The 19,412-nt window shown below is 49.3% G+C and overlaps 1 protein-coding gene across 4 annotated transcripts in view; it reads left to right on the forward strand.

Moving 5' to 3' along the window:
- The window catches only part of PLA1A (phospholipase A1 member A), a 23,263-nt gene continuing 3,851 nt past the window's right edge, over positions 1-19,412 (forward strand). For 2 of the 4 annotated variants that reach the window (XR_005777395.1, XM_040422821.1), the window contains exons 1-9: positions 5-456; positions 4,402-4,618; positions 4,715-4,892; positions 6,385-6,493; positions 6,653-6,754; positions 7,503-7,589; positions 10,541-10,708; positions 11,383-11,544; positions 17,597-17,708. Coding sequence is in view for 3 of the 4 variants with exons in the window: in XM_040422821.1 (XP_040278755.1) it covers positions 351-456; positions 4,402-4,618; positions 4,715-4,892; positions 6,385-6,493; positions 6,653-6,754; positions 7,503-7,589; positions 10,541-10,708; positions 11,383-11,544; positions 17,597-17,708 (1,241 nt within the window). In the remaining variant the exon portion in view is untranslated. Of the gene's footprint in view, positions 457-4,401; positions 4,619-4,714; positions 4,893-6,384; positions 6,494-6,652; positions 6,755-7,502; positions 7,590-10,540; positions 10,709-11,382; positions 11,545-17,596; positions 17,709-19,412 lie in introns of all 4 variants that reach the window. The other 2 variants (XM_040422822.1, XM_040422823.1) reach the window with 2 other exon arrangements.

Genomic DNA, 19,412 nt, shown 5'->3' on the forward strand with positions numbered 1-19,412 from the left:
ATCTGCGCGGTGTCAGCGAGGACCAGGCTCCGGACGAACAGGCGCCCCTCTGTGTCAGGCAGAACAGTCACGCCTTGTGTCTGTGACATGTTTGTCCATCTTCTCGGTGCAGGAGCTGACACTTCTTTCTCAGAGGCCCGGGTCGTGACTAGCAGCGGGCACCAGGCCTGTTGTTTTCTGCAGGTGCCCCCTGGACCTGGACCCTTGGCCCTTTATCTGCAGGGGGGGCTCAGTCTGACTAAACAGAGGGCTGGCTAATGATTCACAGCCTTAACCCCCTCACTGCTGAAGCACATGCCGCTGACCGGCTGAGCCCTGGATCATCACCCTCGTGGTAATCTCATAATCTCATGAAAGGGTTACAGGCGGGGTCACGCCACATCATGGCCGGACGAAGGATGGGGATCACTCAGCCGACCCTCACCGCAGCCCTACTTACCTGCATTATACCAACAGGTGAGTCACCAATACAGAGACCACATATCAGCCTCCACACCTGGTATACCAGTGTGTTCATCCAGAGCTCCCAGGTTCAGGAATTGCAGTGCCTGGTCGGTGCTGTCCCTGTATCCCGGGTCTCCTGCGCTGTGACGGAGGGGAACCGTCTCTCTGCCGCCCCCAGACCCAAATATCCTGTATAATGGGGGTACAGATTACTGCTCGGGGGCAGTGCACCCAGGTGAAGGGCCCAGTGCTGGGGGCCCCAGGTTTGCCCGTTTCTTTATATTGGGTGAGATGTATAAGTGCCTGGTCGGTAGCGGTCCAGGGGGGAGTTTGGGCCCCTGACAGCAGGAGCAGTGGAGACTGACACTTACACAGGCAGATCAGTGTCCGACAACCTGCACAGGAGCCGTAACCTGTGGTTGTCACCAACATCCTTTATATGTGCAGGAAACAGAGATGAGAAGATTCATGTGTCCCCTGTACATGCACAGTAACACTTCCCACCACACTGCACAGTAATACTTCCCACCACGCTGCACAGTAATACTTCCCACCACGCTGCACAGTAACACTTCCCACCACACTGCACAGTAATACTTCCCACCACGCTGCACAGTAACACTTCCCACCACGCTGCACAGTAATACTTCCCACCACACTGCACAGTAATACTTCCCACCACGCTGCACAGTAATACTTCCCACCACGCTGCACAGTAACACTTCCCACCACGCTGCACAGTAATACTTCCCACCACACTGCACAGTAATACTTCCCACCACGCTGCACAGTAATACTTCCCACCACGCTGCACAGTAACACTTCCCACCACGCTGCACAGTAACACTTCCCACCACACTGCACAGTAATACTTCCCACCACGCTGCACAGTAATACTTCCCACCACGCTGCACAGTAATACTTCCTACCACGCTGCACAGTAATACTTCCCACCACGCTGCACAGTAATACTTCCCACCACGCTGCACAGTAATACTTCCCACCACGCTGCACAGTAATACTTCCCACCACGCTGCACAGTAATACTTCCCACCACGCTGCACAGTAACACTTCCCACCACGCTGCACAGTAACACTTCCCACCACGCTGCACAGTAACACTTCCCACCACGCTGCACAGTAACACTTCCCATCACGCTGCACAGTAACACTTCTCTCCAGACTGCACAGTAATACTTCCCACCACGCTGCACAGTGACACTTCCCACCACGCTGCACAGTAACACTTCCCACCACGCTGCACAGTAACACTTCTCTCCAGACTGCACAGTAACACTTCTCTCCAGACTGCACAGTAATACTTCCCACCACGCTGCACAGTAACACTTTCCACCACGCTGCACAGTAACACTTTCCACCACGCTGCACAGTAACACTTCCCACCACGCTGCACAGTAACACTTCCCACCACGCTGCACAGTAACACTTCCCACCACGCTGCACAGTAATACTTCCCACCACGCTGCACAGTAATACTTCCCACCACGCTGCACAGTAATACTTCCCACCACGCTGCACAGTAATACTTCCCACCACGCTGCACAGTAACACTTCTCTCCAGACTGCACAGTAACACTTCCCACCACGCTGCACAGTAATACTTCCCACCACGCTGCACAGTAATACTTTCCACCACGCTGCACAGTAACACTTCCCACCACGCTGCACAGTAACACTTCCCACCACGCTGCACAGTAACACTTCTCTCCACGCTGCACAGTAACACTTCCCACCACGCTGCACAGTAACACTTCTCTCCAGACTACACAGTAACACTTCCCACCACGCTGCACAGTAACACTTCTCTCCACGCTGCACAGTAACACTTCCCACCACGCTGCACAGTAACACTTCCCACCACGCTGCACAGTAACACTTCTCTCCAGACTGCACAGTAACACTTCTCTCTAGACTGCACAGTAACACTTCCCACCACGCTGCACAGTAACACTTCTCTCCACGCTGCACAGTAACACTTCCCACCACGCTGCACAGTAACACTTCCCACCACGCTGCACAGTAACACTTCTCTCCAGACTGCACAGTAACACTTCTCTCAAGACTGCACAGTAATACTTCTCTCCAGACTGCACAGTAATACTTCCCACCACGCTGCACAGTAACACTTCCCACCACGCTGCACAGTAACACTTCTCTCCACGCTGCACAGTAACACTTCCCACCACGCTGCACAGTAACACTTCTCTCCAGACTGCACAGTAACACTTCTCTCCAGACTGCACAGTAATACTTCTCTCCAGACTGCACAGTAATACTTCCCACCACGCTGCACAGTAACACTTCCCACCACGCTGCACAGTAACACTTCCCACCACGCTGCACAGTAACACTTCTCTCCAGACTGCACAGTAACACTTCTCTCAAGACTGCACAGTAATACTTCTCTCCAGACTGCACAGTAACACTTCCCACCACGCTGCACAGTAACACTTCCCACCACGCTGCACAGTAACACTTCCCACCACGCTGCACAGTAACACTTCTCTCCAGACTGCACAGTAACACTTCTCTCAAGACTGCACAGTAACACTTCCCACCACGCTGCACAGTAACACTTCCCACCACGCTGCACAGTAACACTTCTCTCCAGACTGCACAGTAACACTTCTCTCAAGACTGCACAGTAATACTTCTCTCCAGACTGCACAGTAATACTTCCCACCACGCTGCACAGTAACACTTCTCTCCAGACTGCACAGTAACACTTCTCTCAAGACTGCACAGTAATACTTCTCTCCAGACTGCACAGTAACACTTCCCACCACGCTGCACAGTAACACTTCCCACCACGCTGCACAGTAACACTTCCCACCACGCTGCACAGTAACACTTCCCACCACGCTGCACAGTAACACTTCTCTCCACGCTGCACAGTAACACTTCCCACCACGCTGCACAGTAACACTTCTCTCCAGACTGCACAGTAACACTTCTCTCAAGACTGCACAGTAATACTTCTCTCCAGACTGCACAGTAATACTTCCCACCACGCTGCACAGTAACACTTCTCTCCAGACTGCACAGTAACACTTCCCACCACGCTGCACAGTAACACTTCCCACCACGCTGCACAGTAACACTTCCCACCACGCTGCACAGTAACACTTCCCACCACGCTGCACAGTAACACTTCCCACCACGCTGCACAGTAACACTTCCCACCACGCTGCACAGTAACACTTCCCACCACGCTGCACAGTAACACTTCCCACCACGCTGCACAGTAACACTTCCCACCACGCTGCACAGTAACACTTCCCACCACGTTGCACAGTAACACTTCTCTCCAGACTACACAGTAACACTTCTCTCCACGCTGCACAGTAACACTTCCCACCACGCTGCACAGTAACACTTCTCTCCAGACTGCACAGTAACACTTCCCACCACGCTGCACAGTAATACTTTCCACCACGCTGCACAGTAACACTTCTCTCCAGACTGCACAGTAACACTTCCCACCACGCTGCACAGTAATACTTTCCACCACGCTGCACAGTAACACTTCTCTCCAGACTGCACAGTAACACTTCCCACCACGCTGCACAGTAACACTTCCCACCACGCTGCACAGTAACACTTCCCACCACGCTGCACAGTAACACTTCTCTCCAGACTGCACAGTAACTTTTCTCTCCAGACTGCACAGTAACACTTCCCACCACGCTGCACAGTAACACTTCTCTCCAGACTGCACAGTAACACTTCTCTCCAGACTGCACAGTAACACTTCTCTCCAGACTGCACAGTAACACTTCTCTCCAGACTGCACAGTAACACTTCCCACCACGCTGCACAGTAACACTTCTCTCCAGGCTGCACAGTAACACTTCTCTCCAGACTGCACAGTAACACTTCTCTCCAGACTGCACAGTAACACTTTCCTCCCACTACATGAGCCTGTGTCTCTTCCAGCAGTAATCTCACACATTACACCTCCCGTCCTCCATAACTGCGCCGTTTTCCAGACATCAGGGATTTTCCAGGATAATAACCTCCAGGCGCAGTTCCTGCTCTTCACCCCCAGGAACCCAACATGTGCTGAGCTCATCCAGGTCAACGAGACGCAGAGCATCGAGAACTCGGCCTTCAATGCGACCCTGGACACCAAGGTCCTCATTCATGGCTTCAGGTCAGGAGGCTTCTAGATGGCGGCTTTCGATGCAGAACATATAGAATTGTACATTGCACATTGTAGTCAGAACCCCATTGACTTTTTTTCTCCTAGGGCTTTGGGCACGAAGCCATCTTGGACCGACAATATGGTGGACTCTCTGCTCGCTGCTGGGGCGGTTAACGTGGTGGTGGTGGACTGGGTGTGTGGTGCCACAGCTAAATATAACCAAGCAGTTGAAAACGTGCCAAGACTGAGCTGGGAGGTGGTGGCACTCATCAATCGCCTTCGGGTATCAGCTTTCTGAAATATTGCCATTTTCTTGACCATTTCATTGATAGTCTTCTAGCTGACTGATGTGTATCTAGAACAGCAATCTCCTAATTTATTCATGTTCTTCTAGAATACTCATCTTCCAGTAGGTCACTATTGTTCTTCTATGATAGAGATGTTCTTCTCATTGATAATCTTTTGACCCTTGTTCTTTTAGAGCATTGATGTTCTAGAATTCTAAAGTTTCAGTAGATCATTGATGTTCTTCCATCTCACTGATATGTATCTAGATCAGTGATCTTCATCGAGAATACTGAAGTTCCAATAGTGTTCTTCTCAATCATTTTCTTGAAGAACATTAATGCTTTCTAGACCGCTTTTCTTCTGGAGATAAATCTAACCAAACCATGGTGACGCCTGGACGTCACTGCTCCTGTTCTTATGCCAATGTGCATAGGAGAATGTCTTTCTGTGTGAAGGAACCTGTGATAGATCATTTGTACTGAGACATGCTGATGTTTGTCTAGGTCAGTTATGTTATTCACGACCAACAATAATCAAATAGACCATTGGTATTCTTCTAGAATATACTGTCGATGTTCCTGTGGATCGTTGATCTTTTTCTAAACAAATGGTCCCCCAGAATACTGATAGCTGATCGTTTATGTTCCTCCAGAATACTAATTTTGTATAGATCATTGAAGGTCCACTATAATAATGATGTTTTTTTAAATTGCGGATGTCCTACTAAATAATTGAAGCATAGATGTTCTTTTGACCAAGGAACACCATTGATGTTCTTGTGTCTCACTGATGTTTATCTAGACCAGGGATCAGCAAAAGTGCCAAAAGTTGATGATCCCTAATCTAGACCATAGGTATTCTTCTAGATTGCCCATGTTCCTGTAGTATACTGATATTGTAGTAGATCATGACAGTCCAACAGAATACTGACATTCTGGTAGGTCACTGGAGTTCTTCTAGAGTACTGCTGTCTGATAGATCATCGATGATCCTCTAGAAAAGTGTTTCTCAACTCCATTCCTTAGGGCCCACCTACCGGTCAGGATTTGTGAATATCCCACAGAATGGGGACCTGAGGTAAGTCCTGATGCATTAACAATAATTCCATCACCTGCTCAATACTAAGGAAATCCTGAAAACATGACCGACAGGTGGGTCCTGAGTACTGGAGTTGAGAGATACTGGTGTTCCTCTAGATAATTGATGTGTTCTAAACTATTGATGTTTGATTGGAGCATGCATTTATTCTGATCCAGTGTTCCCCACTATGTGACCTTTCAACTGTGGCAAATCTACAACTCCCAGCAAGTTGGGGACACTGCACTAGAACTTGAATATTTTTCTTGTAAATCTTGTAGAACAATTGTTTGACAGGTAATGATGAGCCTAACATCTGCCCGTGGTAGATCATCTTCTGTGTAACCACAGCCCCACACCATCAGTCTCCCTCCAGATCTTCTGAACCTCTCATTCTGCTGAATCCACAGGAATTGGGGTCTACAGAGGGGTCTTTTCACTTGATCGGAGTTTCCCTGGGCGCTCATGTTGCCGGCTACGTAGGACATCACTTTGGTGGCCGCATTGGAAGGATCACAGGTAAGAATCAATGGCTAGTGGCGCTGGAGTCATAATTGCTGAGGTGGCCTCGAGCAGGAGACCCTACTCTTTGTCTTCCTAGTAGGAATCTAAGGGGTCTTAGTGAGACTTCCTCTTTAATGAGGATATTTACGGAGATCTGTCCTCCTTTCCTACTAGGTCTGGATCCTGCTTCTTACAAGTTCACACACATCGGCCCGGAGGAGAGGCTGGACCCAAGCGACGCCATGTTTGTGGAGGCCGTGCACACGGACACAGACAGTAATGTATCAGAGTCCGTAGATATTATTTGTCACACGGCCCCGCAATACCGCGTCTCCATTAACAATGCAGAAGGACTAAACAGTGCGATACTGGAGCCGGCTGCAGCTCATACAGCCTCGCGGTACTGAACTGCAGCGCGGCCGCGCCACGACCGCATGAGGCAGAAGCTGCCTTTTATTATGGGGTGTGCATACTTTCACAACCAAATTATTTATTGCTCCAATACAGCTAAATGAAAAATGAAGCAACATTATCAATGGTCTTGATTGAAAAGTCTCCTACCGTTATGTGTCCACAGCTCCTATGCAGATCTATGTGTCTCCATGGTTACAGACTACAGACGAGCTCTGTGGGGTCTGATCCTGCAGTCACATGTTACTCCACCCCCACCCCCTTAAAAACCTACAGACAGTAGAGGATGGAGCTACATATGATTGCAGGGTCAGTCTGTTACCATGGAGACACATAGTTCTGCACAGGAGCTGTATACTCAAGACAGAGAATGGAAACCGAGCCTATTTGCCACGTTACGTCATTCTTTTAAATCTTATATGTATAAGGAAATGAACAAATTTTTTTAAAACTCTATATACCTGCTAAAGATACATTTGCTTCAATAGCTCTAGATGTGACTGGAGTATAAAACATGATAGAATATTATATATTGCACACTGTCAGCGAGCAGGATGAGGTCATCTGTATTATTATCACATTATTACTTTCTAAATTTTTTCAATTATCTCAGACTTTGGTATCCGCATCCTTGTGGGACATGTTGATTACTTTATCAATGGCGGCCGGGACCAGCCAGGATGTCCACCCTTACGAAAGCGTAAGCTAATTAGTTGGATTTATATACAGCCACCAGTAGAGGGAGCTCAGGAGATAACTACATACAGATATATAAAACCACCACTAGAGGGAGCTCAGGAGATTACTGCATACAGATATATGCAGCCACCACTAGAGGGAGCTCAGGAGATTACTACATACAGATATATACAGCCACCACTAGATGGAGCTCAGGAGATTACTACATACAGGTATATACAGCCACCAGTAGAGGGAGCTCAGGAGATAACTACATACAGATATATAAAACCACCACTAGAGGGAGCTCAGGAGATTACTGCATACAGATATATGCAGCCACCACTAGAGGGAGCTCAGGAGATTACTACATACAGATATATAAAACCACCACTAGAGGGAGCTCAGGAGATAACTACATACAGATATATAAAACCACCACTAGAGGGAGCTCAGGAGATTACTGCATACAGATATATACAGCCACCACTAGAGGGAGCTCAGGAGATTACTACATACAGATATATAAAACCACCACTAGAGGGAGCTCAGGAGATTACTGCATACAGATATATACAGCCACCACTAGAGGGAGCTCAGGAGATTACTACATACAGATATATACAGCCACCACTAGAGGGAGCTCAGGAGATTACTACATACAGATATATACAGCCACCACTAGAGGGAGCTCAGGAGATTACTGCATACAGATATATACAGCCACCACTAGAGGGAGCTCAGGAGATTACTACATACAGATATATAAAACCACCACTAGAGGGAGCTCAGGAGATTACTGCATACAGATATATACAGCCACCACTAGAGGGAGCTCAGGAGATTACTACATACAGATATATACAGCCACCACTAGAGGGAGCTCAGGAGATTACTACATACAGATATATAAAACCACCACTAGAGGGAGCTCAGGAGATTACTGCATACAGATATATACAGCCACCACTAGAGGGAGCTCAGGAGATTACTACATACAGATATATACAGTCACCACTAGAGGGAGCTCGGGAGATTACTGCATACAGATATATACAGCCACCACTAGAGGGAGCTCAGGAGATTACTACATACAGATATATACAGCCACCACTAGAGGGAGCTCAGGAGATTACTGCATACAGATATATACAGCCACCACTAGAGGGAGCTCAGGAGATTACTACATACAGATATATACAGTCACCACTAGAGGGAGTTCAGGAGATTACTACATACAAATATATACAGCCACCACTAGAGGGAGCTCAGGAGATTACTACATACAGATATATACAGCCACCACTAGAGGGAGCTCAGGAGATTACTACATACAGATATATACAGCCACCACTAGAGGGCGCTCAGGAGATTACTACATACAGATATATACAGCCACCACTAGAGGAAGCTCAGGAGATTACTGCATACAGATATATACAGCCACCACTAGGAGGAGCGGAGCTCAGGAGATTACTACATACAGATATATACAGCCACCACTAGAGGGAGCTCAGGAGATTACTGCATACAGATATATACAGCCACCACTAGAGGGAGCTCCGGAGGTTACTACATACAGATATATTTACAGCTACCACTAGAGGGAGCTCAGGAGATTACTACATACAGATATATACAGCCACCACTAGAGGGAGCTCAGGAGATTACTGCATACAGATATACACAGCCACCATTAGATGGAGCTCAGGAGATTACTACATACAGATATATACAGCCACCACTAGAGGGAGCTCAGGAGATTACTACATACAGATATATACAGCCACCACTAGAGGGAGCTCAGGAGATTACTACAGACAGATATATACAGCCACCACTAGAGGGAGCTCAGGAGATTACTGTATACAGATATATACAGCCTCCACTAGAGGGAGCTCAGGAGATTACTACATACAGATATATACAGCCACCACTAGAGGGGGCTCAGGAGATTACTACATACAGATATATACAGCCACCACTAGAGGGAGCTCAGGAGATTACTACATACAGATATATACAGTCACCACTAGAGGGAGCTCAGGAGATTACTACATACAGATATATACAGCCACCACTAGAGGGAGCTCAGGAGACTACTACATACAGGTATATACAGCCACCACTAGAGGGAGCTCAGGAGACTACTACATACAGATATATAAAGCCACCACTAGAGGGAGCTCAGGAGATTACTGCATACAGATATATGCAGCCACCACTAGAGGGAGCTCAGGAGATTACTACATACAGATATATACAGTCACCACTAGAGGGAGCTCAGGAGATTACTACATACAGATATATACAGCCACCACTAGAGGGAGCTCAGGAGACTACTACATACAGGTATATACAGCCACCACTAGAGGGAGCTCAGGAGACTACTACATACAGATATATAAAGCCACCACTAGAGGGAGCTCAGGAGATTACTGCATACAGATATATACAGCCACCACTAGAGGGAGCTCAGGAGATTACTACATACAGATATATACAGCCACCACTAGAGGGAGCTCAGGAGATTACTACATACAGATATATACAGCCACCACTAGAGGGAGCTCGGGAGATTACTGCATACAGATATATACAGCCACCACTAGGAGGAGCGGAGCTCAGGAGATTACTGCATACAGATATATACAGCCACCACTAGAGGGCGCTCAGGAGATTACTACATACAGATATATACAGCCACCACTAGAGGGAGCTCAGGAGATTACTACATACAGATATATACAGCCACCACTAGAGGGAGCTCAGGAGCTCATTGTGCACAATGTATATTGCATTCTGTATTCACTTGGCTCCTTTGCTGCCCCCAGTGGTGGATGCAGGCAGTCTGGATTTCATCATGTATCTGTCTACAGAAATAACAGTACTACTGGAGGTCCACAGGCACACAGCTGCACTGAGTATTTCAGCAGATTTCCATTAACCTTTTCCTATCTTAACCATCTGCAGTGTACGAGTACATGATCTGTGATCACATGAGATCGGTCACCATCTTCATCAATGCATTGCGGGGGATCTGCTCATACGTTGGATTCCCTTGCTCAAGCTACCAGACGTTCCAAGAGGGTCACTGTGTGGATTGTCAGACGTCTGAGATGTCCTCCTGCCCTCATATAGGTATTATCACTCTCATCATTGTGTCTGCTCATATTCCCAGGAGACCAGACATTTATACTGCAGCGGCCACTACAGGAAGAATGTGGTATTGCATGCCGGCCATTCAGAGGAGCAGACAGCAGACCCCTCTGTGATGCTGCTGACAGCTGTGCCGCCAACTATAATAGACCGTGTATTTATAGATTTATTGGGTTCATTGATCAGATGACTGTACTATGATACCTGTTACACAGTGCAGAACCCTCAGCGGGCCACCCATTATACACAGACCACAGCCCTGTAATCTGCTGCCAATGTAAATGATATATATAATATATATATATATATATATATATATATATATAATGGACATTCTGTAGCTTTCTGTTGGATTTGACACTGCTTGCTGTCGGTGAATGGCTTCTCACAGCTGAGGGTTTGTTACAATGCATCAGTCTAGACAATCCTCCGTTAGGCGAGCACAGCAGCAGCTGCGCTGATCTGTCTCCTGTCCTAATAGTTTGCTACAATGCATCAGCACAGGTATAATGACAGGATGCAATTGTAACAAATCCTCAGCTGTGAAAGCAGGGCACCATCAGGAAAGGGTTTCATCCTGTGTGCTCATTGATTCTGGTGTTTGTCATCTTGAGGTTACTCTCATCATTTCTGGTTACTCTCATCATTCTGTGCAGGAATGAATAACCTCCCGATTCCTCCAGAGGTTGTACACAGCACCGCCATCCCCGGGGCGGAGAACTCCACCTCCGCAGAAGGTAACGAGAGGAGGTACTCCACCCCCGAAGTCAGCCAAGTCCCAGTGTTCCTGCTGACAACAAAGGGGGAGCCGTACTGTGGTGCGTAATACAGCCTCCCCTCTGTACACCTGCCTATCTAGTCTCCTCCCCAGCAGTACAGCAGCTCTGCCCTTCAGCCATCATTACTCCTCCTCCTCCTCCTCTCCCCTCCACTATAGTCAGTAGTGCAGTACTGCCTGTCTTGTCTCCAGCAGTACAGTACCTCTGCCACTCCTCCTCCTCTCCCCTCCACTATAGTCAGTAGTGCAGTACTGCCTGTCTTGTCTCTAGCAGTACAGTACCTCTGCCACTCCTCCTCCTCTCCCCTCCACTATAGTCAGTAGTGCAGTACTGCCTGTCTTGTCTCTAGCAGTACAGTACCTCTGCCACTCCTCCTCCTCCTCCTCTCCCCTCCACTATAGTCAGTAGTGCAGTACTGCCTGTCTTGTCTCTAGCAGTACAGTACCTCTGCCACTCCTCCTCCTCTCCCCTCCACTATAGTCAGTAGTGCAGTGCTGCCTGTCTTGTCTCTAGCAGTACAGTACCTCTGCCACTCCTCCTCCTCTCCCCTCCACTATAGTCAGTAGTGCAGTACTGCCTGTCTTGTCTCTAGCAGTACAGTACCTCTGCCACTCCTCCTCCTCTCCCCTCCACTATAGTCAGTAGTGCAGTACTGCCTGTCTTGTCTCCAGCAGTACAGTACCTCTGCCACTCCTCCTCCTCATCTTCTCCCCTCCACTATAATCAGTGGTGCAGTACTGCCTGTCTTGTCTCTAGCAGTACAATACCTCTGCCATTAGTCCTCTTCATCCTCTCTGCTATAGTCAGTGGTGCAGTGTTGCCCATCTCCAACAGTACAGTATGCCTGCCATCACTGCTCCTCATCCTCTCCCCTCCACTATAGTCAGTGGGGCAGTACTGCCTGTCTTGTCTCCAGCAGTACAGTACCTCTGCCATTACTACTCCTCACCCTCTCCCCTCCACTATAGTCAGTGGGGCAGTACTGCCTGTCTTGTCTCTAGCAGTACAGTACCTCTGCCATTACTACTCCTCACCCTCTCCCCTCCACTATAGTCAGTAGTGCAGTACTGCCTGTCTTGTCTCTAGCAGTACAGTACCTCTGCCACTCCTCCTCCTCTCCCCTCCACTATAGTCAGTAGTGCAGTACTGCCTGTCTTGTCTCCAGCAGTACAGTACCTCTGCCACTCCTCCTCCTCATCCTCTCCCCTCCACTATAGTCAGTAGTGCAGTACTGCCTGTCTTGTCTCTAGCAGTACAGTACCTCTGCCACTCCTCCTCCTCTCCCCTCCACTATAGTCAGTAGTGCAGTACTGCCTGTCTTGTCTCCAGCAGTACAGTACCTCTGCCACTCCTCCTCCTCATCCTCTCCCCTCCACTATAGTCAGTAGTGCAGTACTGCCTGTCTTGTCTCTAGCAGTACAGTACCTCTGCCACTCCTCCTCCTCATCCTCTCCCCTCCACTATAGTCAGTAGTGCAGTACTGCCTGTCTTGTCTCCAGCAGTACAGTACCTCTGTCACTCCTCCTCCTCATCCTCTCCCCTCCACTATAGTCAGTAGTGCAGTATTGCCTGTCTTGTCTCTAGCAGTTCAGTAGCCCTGCCACTCCTCCTCTCCCCTCCACTATAGTCAGTGGGGCAGTACTGCCTGTCTTGTCTCTAGCAGTACAGTAGCCCTGCCACTCCTCCTCCTCTCCCCTCCACTATAGTCAGTAGTGCAGTATTGCCTGTCTTGTCTCTAGCAGTTCAGTAGCCCTGCCACTCCTCCTCTCCCCTCCACTATAGTCAGTGGGGCAGTACTGCCTGTCTTGTCTCTAGCAGTACAGTAGCCCTGCCACTCCTCCTCCTCTCCCCTCCACTATAGTCAGTAGTGCAGTACTGCCTGTCTTGTCTCTAGCAGTACAGTACCTCTGCCACTCCTCCTCCTCTCCCCTCCACTATAGTCAGTAGTGCAGTACTGCCTGTCTTGTCTCCAGCAGTACAGTACCTCTGCCACTCCTCCTCCTCATCCTCTCCCCTCCACTATAGTCAGTAGTGCAGTACTGCCTGTCTTGTCTCTAGCAGTACAGTACCTCTGCCACTCCTCCTCCTCTCCCCTCCACTATAGTCAGTAGTGCAGTACTGCCTGTCTTGTCTCTAGCAGTACAGTACCTCTGCCACTCCTCCTCCTCATCTTCTCCCCTCCACTATAATCAGTGGTGCAGTACTGCCTGTCTTGTCTCTAGCAGTACAATACCTCTGCCATTAGTCCTCTTCATCCTCTCTGCTATAGTCAGTGGTGCAGTGTTGCCCATCTCCAACAGTACAGTATGCCTGCCATCACTGCTCCTCATCCTCTCCCCTCCACTATAGTCAGTGGGGCAGTACTGCCTGTCTTGTCTCCAGCAGTACAGTACCTCTGCCATTACTACTCCTCACCCTCTCCCCTCCACTATAGTCAGTGGGGCAGTACTGCCTGTCTTGTCTCTAGCAGTACAGTACCTCTGCCATTACTACTCCTCACCCTCTCCCCTCCACTATAGTCAGTAGTGCAGTACTGCCTGTCTTGTCTCTAGCAGTACAGTACCTCTGCCACTCCTCCTCCTCTCCCCTCCACTATAGTCAGTAGTGCAGTACTGCCTGTCTTGTCTCCAGCAGTACAGTACCTCTGCCACTCCTCCTCCTCATCCTCTCCCCTCCACTATAGTCAGTAGTGCAGTACTGCCTGTCTTGTCTCTAGCAGTACAGTACCTCTGCCACTCCTCCTCCTCTCCCCTCCACTATAGTCAGTAGTGCAGTACTGCCTGTCTTGTCTCCAGCAGTACAGTACCTCTGCCACTCCTCCTCCTCATCCTCTCCCCTCCACTATAGTCAGTAGTGCAGTACTGCCTGTCTTGTCTCTAGCAGTACAGTACCTCTGCCACTCCTCCTCCTCATCCTCTCCCCTCCACTATAGTCAGTAGTGCAGTACTGCCTGTCTTGTCTCCAGCAGTACAGTACCTCTGCCACTCCTCCTCCTCATCCTCTCCCCTCCACTATAGTCAGTAGTGCAGTATTGCCTGTCTTGTCTCTAGCAGTTCAGTAGCCCTGCCACTCCTCCTCTCCCCTCCACTATAGTCAGTGGGGCAGTACTGCCTGTCTTGTCTCTAGCAGTACAGTAGCCCTGCCACTCCTCCTCCTCTCCCCTCCACTATAGTCAGTAGTGCAGTATTGCCTGTCTTGTCTCTAGCAGTTCAGTAGCCCTGCCACTCCTCCTCTCCCCTCCACTATAGTCAGTGGGGCAGTACTGCCTGTCTTGTCTCTAGCAGTACAGTAGCCCTGCCACTCCTCCTCCTCTCCCCTCCACTATAGTCAGTAGTGCAGTACTGCCTGTCTTGTCTCTAGCAGTACAGTACCTCTGCCACTCCTCCTCCTCTCCCCTCCACTATAGTCAGTAGTGCAGTACTGCCTGTCTTGTCTCTAGCAGTACAGTACCTCTGCCACTCCTCCTCCTCATCCTCTCCCCTCCACTATAGTCAGTAGTGCAGTACTGCCTGTCTTGTCTCTAGCAGTACAGTACCTCTGCCACTCCTCCTCCTCTCCCCTCCACTATAGTCAGTAGTGCAGTACTGCCTGTCTTGTCTCTAGCAGTACAGTACCTCTGCCACTCCTCCTCCTCATCCTCTCCCCTCCACTATAGTCAGTAGTGCAGTACTGCCTGTCTTGTCTCTAGCAGTTCAGTAGCCCTGCCACTCCTCCTCCTCTCCCCTCCACTATAGTCAGTAGTGCAGTACTGCCTGTCTTGTCTCCAGCAGTACAGTACCTCTGCCACTCCTCCTCCTCATCCTCTCCCCTCCACTATAGTCAGTAGTGCAGTACTGCCTGTCTTGTCTCTAGCAGTACAGTACCTCTGCCACTCCTCCTCCTCTCCCCTCCACTATAGTCAGTAGTGCAGTACTGCCTGTCTTGTCTCTAGCAGTACAGTACCTCTGCCACTCCTCCTCCTCATCCTCTCCCCTCCACTATAGTCAGTAGTGCAGTACTGCCTGTCTTGTCTCTAGCAGTACAGTACCTCTGCCACTCCTCCTCCTCATCCTCTCCCCTCCACTATAGTCAGTAGTGCAGTACTGCCTGTCTTGTCTCTAGCAGTTCAGTAGCCCTGCCACTCCTCCTCCTCTCCCCTCCACTATAGTCAGTAGTGCAGTACTGCCTGTCTTGTCTCCAGCAGTACAGTACCTCTGCCACTCCTCCTCCTCATCCTCTCCCCTCCACTATAGTCAGTAGTGCAGTACTGCCTGTCTTGTCTCTAGCAGTACAGTACCTCTGCCACTCCTCCTCCTCTCCCCTCCACTATAGTCAGTAGTGCAGTACTGCCTGTCTTGTCTCTAGCAGTACAGTACCTCTGCCACTCCTCCTCCTCATCCTCTCCCCTCCACTATAGTCAGTAGTGCAGTACTGCCTGTCTTGTCTCTAGCAGTACAGTACCTCTGCCACTCCTCCTCCTCATCCTCTCCCCTCCACTATAGTCAGTAGTGCAGTACTGCCTGTCTTGTCTCTAGCAGTACAGTACCTCTGCCACTCCTCCTCCTCTCCCCTCCACTATAGTCAGTAGTGCAGTACTGCCTGTCTTGTCTCTAGCAGTACAGTACCTCTGCCACTCCTCATCCTCTCCCCTCCACTATAGTCAGTAGTGCAGTATTGCCTGTCTTGTCTCTAGCAGTTCAGTAGCCCTGCCACTCCTCCTCCTCTCCCCTCCACTATAGTCAGTAGTGCAGTACTGCCTGTCTTGTCTCCAGCAGTACAGTACCTCTGCCACTCCTCCTCCTCATCCACTCCCCTCCACTATAGTCAGTAGTGCAGTACTGCCTGTCTTGTCTCTAGCAGTACAGTACCTCTGCCACTCCTCCTCCTCTCCCCTCCACTATAGTCAGTAGTGCAGTACTGCCTGTCTTGTCTCTAGCAGTACAGTACCTCTGCCACTCCTCCTCCTCTCCCCTCCACTATAGTCAGTAGTGCAGTACTGCCTGTCTTGTCTCTAGCAGTACAGTACCTCTGCCACTCCTCCTCCTCTCCCCTCCACTATAGTCAGTAGTGCAGTACTGCCTGTCTTGTCTCTAGCAGTACAGTACCTCTGCCACTCCTCCTCCTCTCCCCTCCACTATAGTCAGTAGTGCAGTACTGCCTGTCTTGTCTCCAGCAGTACAGTACCTCTGCCACTCCTCCTCATCCTCTCCCCTCCACTATAGTCAGTAGTGCAGTACTGTCTGTCTTGTCTCTAGCAGTTCAGTAGCCCTGCCACTCCTCATCCTCTCCCCTCCACTATAGTCAGTAGTGCAGTATTGCCTGTCTTGTCTCTAGCAGTTCAGTAGCCCTGCCACTCCTCCTCTCCCCTCCACTATAGTCAGTGGGGCAGTACTGCCTGTCTTGTCTCCAGCAGTACAGTACCTCTGCCACTCCTCCTCCTCTCCCCTCCACTATAGTCAGTAGTGCAGTACTGCCTGTCTTGTCTCCAGCAGTACAGTACCTCTGCCACTCCTCCTCCTCTCCCCTCCACTATAGTCAGTAGTGCAGTGCTGCCTGTCTTGTCTCTAGCAGTTCAGTAGCCCTGCCACTCCTCCTCTCCCCTCCACTATAGTCAGTGGGGCAGTACTGCCTGTCTTGTCTCTAGCAGTACAGTACCTCTGCCACTCCTCCTCCTCCTCTCCCCACCACTATAGTCAGTAGTGCAGTGCTGCCTGTCTTGTCTCTAGCAGTTCAGTAGCCCTGCCACTCCTCCTCCTCTCCCCTCCACTATAGTCAGTAGTGCAGTACTGCCTGTCTTGTCTCTAGCAGTACAGTACCTCTGCCACTCCTCCTCCTCTCCCCTCCACTATAGTCAGTAGTGCAGTGCTGCCTGTCTTGTCTCTAGCAGTTCAGTAGCCCTGCCACTCCTCCTCCTCTCCCCTCCACTATAGTCAGTAGTGCAGTACTGCCTGTCTTGTCTCTAGCAGTACAGTACCTCTGCCACTCCTCCTCCTCTCCCCTCCACTATAGTCAGTAGTGCAGTACTGCCCGTCATGTCTCCAGCAGTACAGTGGATTTCTCATGCAGCGTTCTCTGGGCCTCACTAATTGACCCGTCTCCCCTCTGCTCACAGCTCATCACATTTTACTGGAGTTTATTCTGACGGAACCAAAAGAGAACAAAATCACCATAGAGGTCCAACTGATCAGCACCAAGGAGGGCACCAGCCAAACAAAGATCACAGTGTAAGAGTCCTAATGTGTCCTTCATTACATCTCCTGACCTTCCTCCTCCATACACCAGTCACCTGCAAGGCCTCCACTGGGTACATGAACGGCTGTGCCAAGCTAGCCAGTCAGTGTTAGCCGGATTTTGACCTCCTACAGCCAAAAATGGACCCCAATAATACTGATAGCAACATTCGCCTAACTATAGCGACGTCACCCCAACCCCTTACATACATCAACCCCTCCGCCATCCATTCTAGATAAGGCTGACAGCAGATAATCACTCCCAGTATACACCATCATGAAGTGAGCTCCCTCTAGTGGTGGCTGTATAATCTGTATGTAGTGAGCTCCCTCTAGTGGTGGCTGTATAATCTGTATGTAGTGAGCTCCCTCCAGTGATGGCTGTATAATCTGTATGTAGTGAGCTCCCTCTAGTGGTGGCTGTATAATCTGTATGTAGTGAGCTCCCTCTAGTGGTGGCTGTATAATCTGTATGTAGTGAGCTCCCTCTAGTGGTGGCTGTATAATCTGTATGTAGTGAGCTCCCTCCAGTGATGGCTGTATAATCTGTATGTAGTGAGCTCCCTCTAGTGGTGACTGTATAATATGTATGTAGTGAGCTCCCTCTAGTGGTGACTGTATATTCTGTATGTAGTGAGCTCCCTCTAGTGGTGGCTGTATAATCTGTATGTAGTGAGCTCCCTCTAGTGGTGTCTGTATAATCTGTATGTAGTGAGCTCCCCCTAGTGGTGGCTGTATAATCTGTATATAGTGATCTCCCTCCGGTGGTGGCTGTATAATCTGTATGTGGTGAGCTCCCTCTAGTGGTGGCTGTATAATCTGTATGTAGTGAGCTCCCTCTAGTGGTGTCTGTATAATCTGTATGTAGTGAGCTCCCTCTAGTGGTGGCTGTATAATCTGTATGTAGTGAGCTCCCCCTAGTGGTGGCTGTATAATCTGTATGTAGTAAGCTCCCCCTAGTGGTGACTGTATAATCTGTATGCAGTGAGCTCCCCCTAGTGGTGGCTGTATAATCTGTGTGTAGTGAGCTCCCCCTAGTGGTGGCTGTATATTCTGTATGTAGTGAGCTCCCTCTAGTGGTGGCTGTATAATCTGTATGTAGTGAGCTCCCTCTAGTGGTGGCTGTATAATCTGTATGTAGTGAGCTCCCTCTAGTGGTGGCTGTATAATCTGTATGTAGTGAGCTCCCTCTAGTGGTGGCTGTATAATCTGTATGCAGTGATCTCCCTCTAGTTGTGGCTGTATACTCTGTATGTAGTGAGCTCCCTCTAGTGGTGGCTGTATAATCTGTATGTAGTGAGCTCCCTCTAGTGGTGGCTGTATAATCTGTATGTAGTGAGCTCCCTCTAGTGGTGGCTGTGTAATATGTATGTAGTGAGCTCCCTCTAGTGGTGGCTGTATAATCTGTATGTAGTGAGCTCCCTCTAGTGGTGGCTGTATAATCTGTATGTAGTGAGCGCCCTCTAGTGGTGACTGTATGTAGTGAGCTCCCTCTAGTGGAGGCTGTATAATCTGTATGTAGTGAGCTCCCTCTAATGGTGGCTGTATAATCTGTATGTAGTGAGCTCCCTCTAGTGGTTGCTGTATAATCTGTATGTAGTGAGCTCCCTCTAGTGGTTGCTGTATAATCTGTATGTAGTGAGCGCCCTCTAGTGGTGTCTGTATAATCTGTATATAGTGAGCTCCCTCTAGTGGTGG

This window comes from Bufo bufo, chromosome 3, assembly GCF_905171765.1.
Source record: "Bufo bufo chromosome 3, aBufBuf1.1, whole genome shotgun sequence".
In the NCBI taxonomy this organism is placed as follows: Eukaryota; Metazoa; Chordata; class Amphibia; order Anura; family Bufonidae; genus Bufo; species Bufo bufo.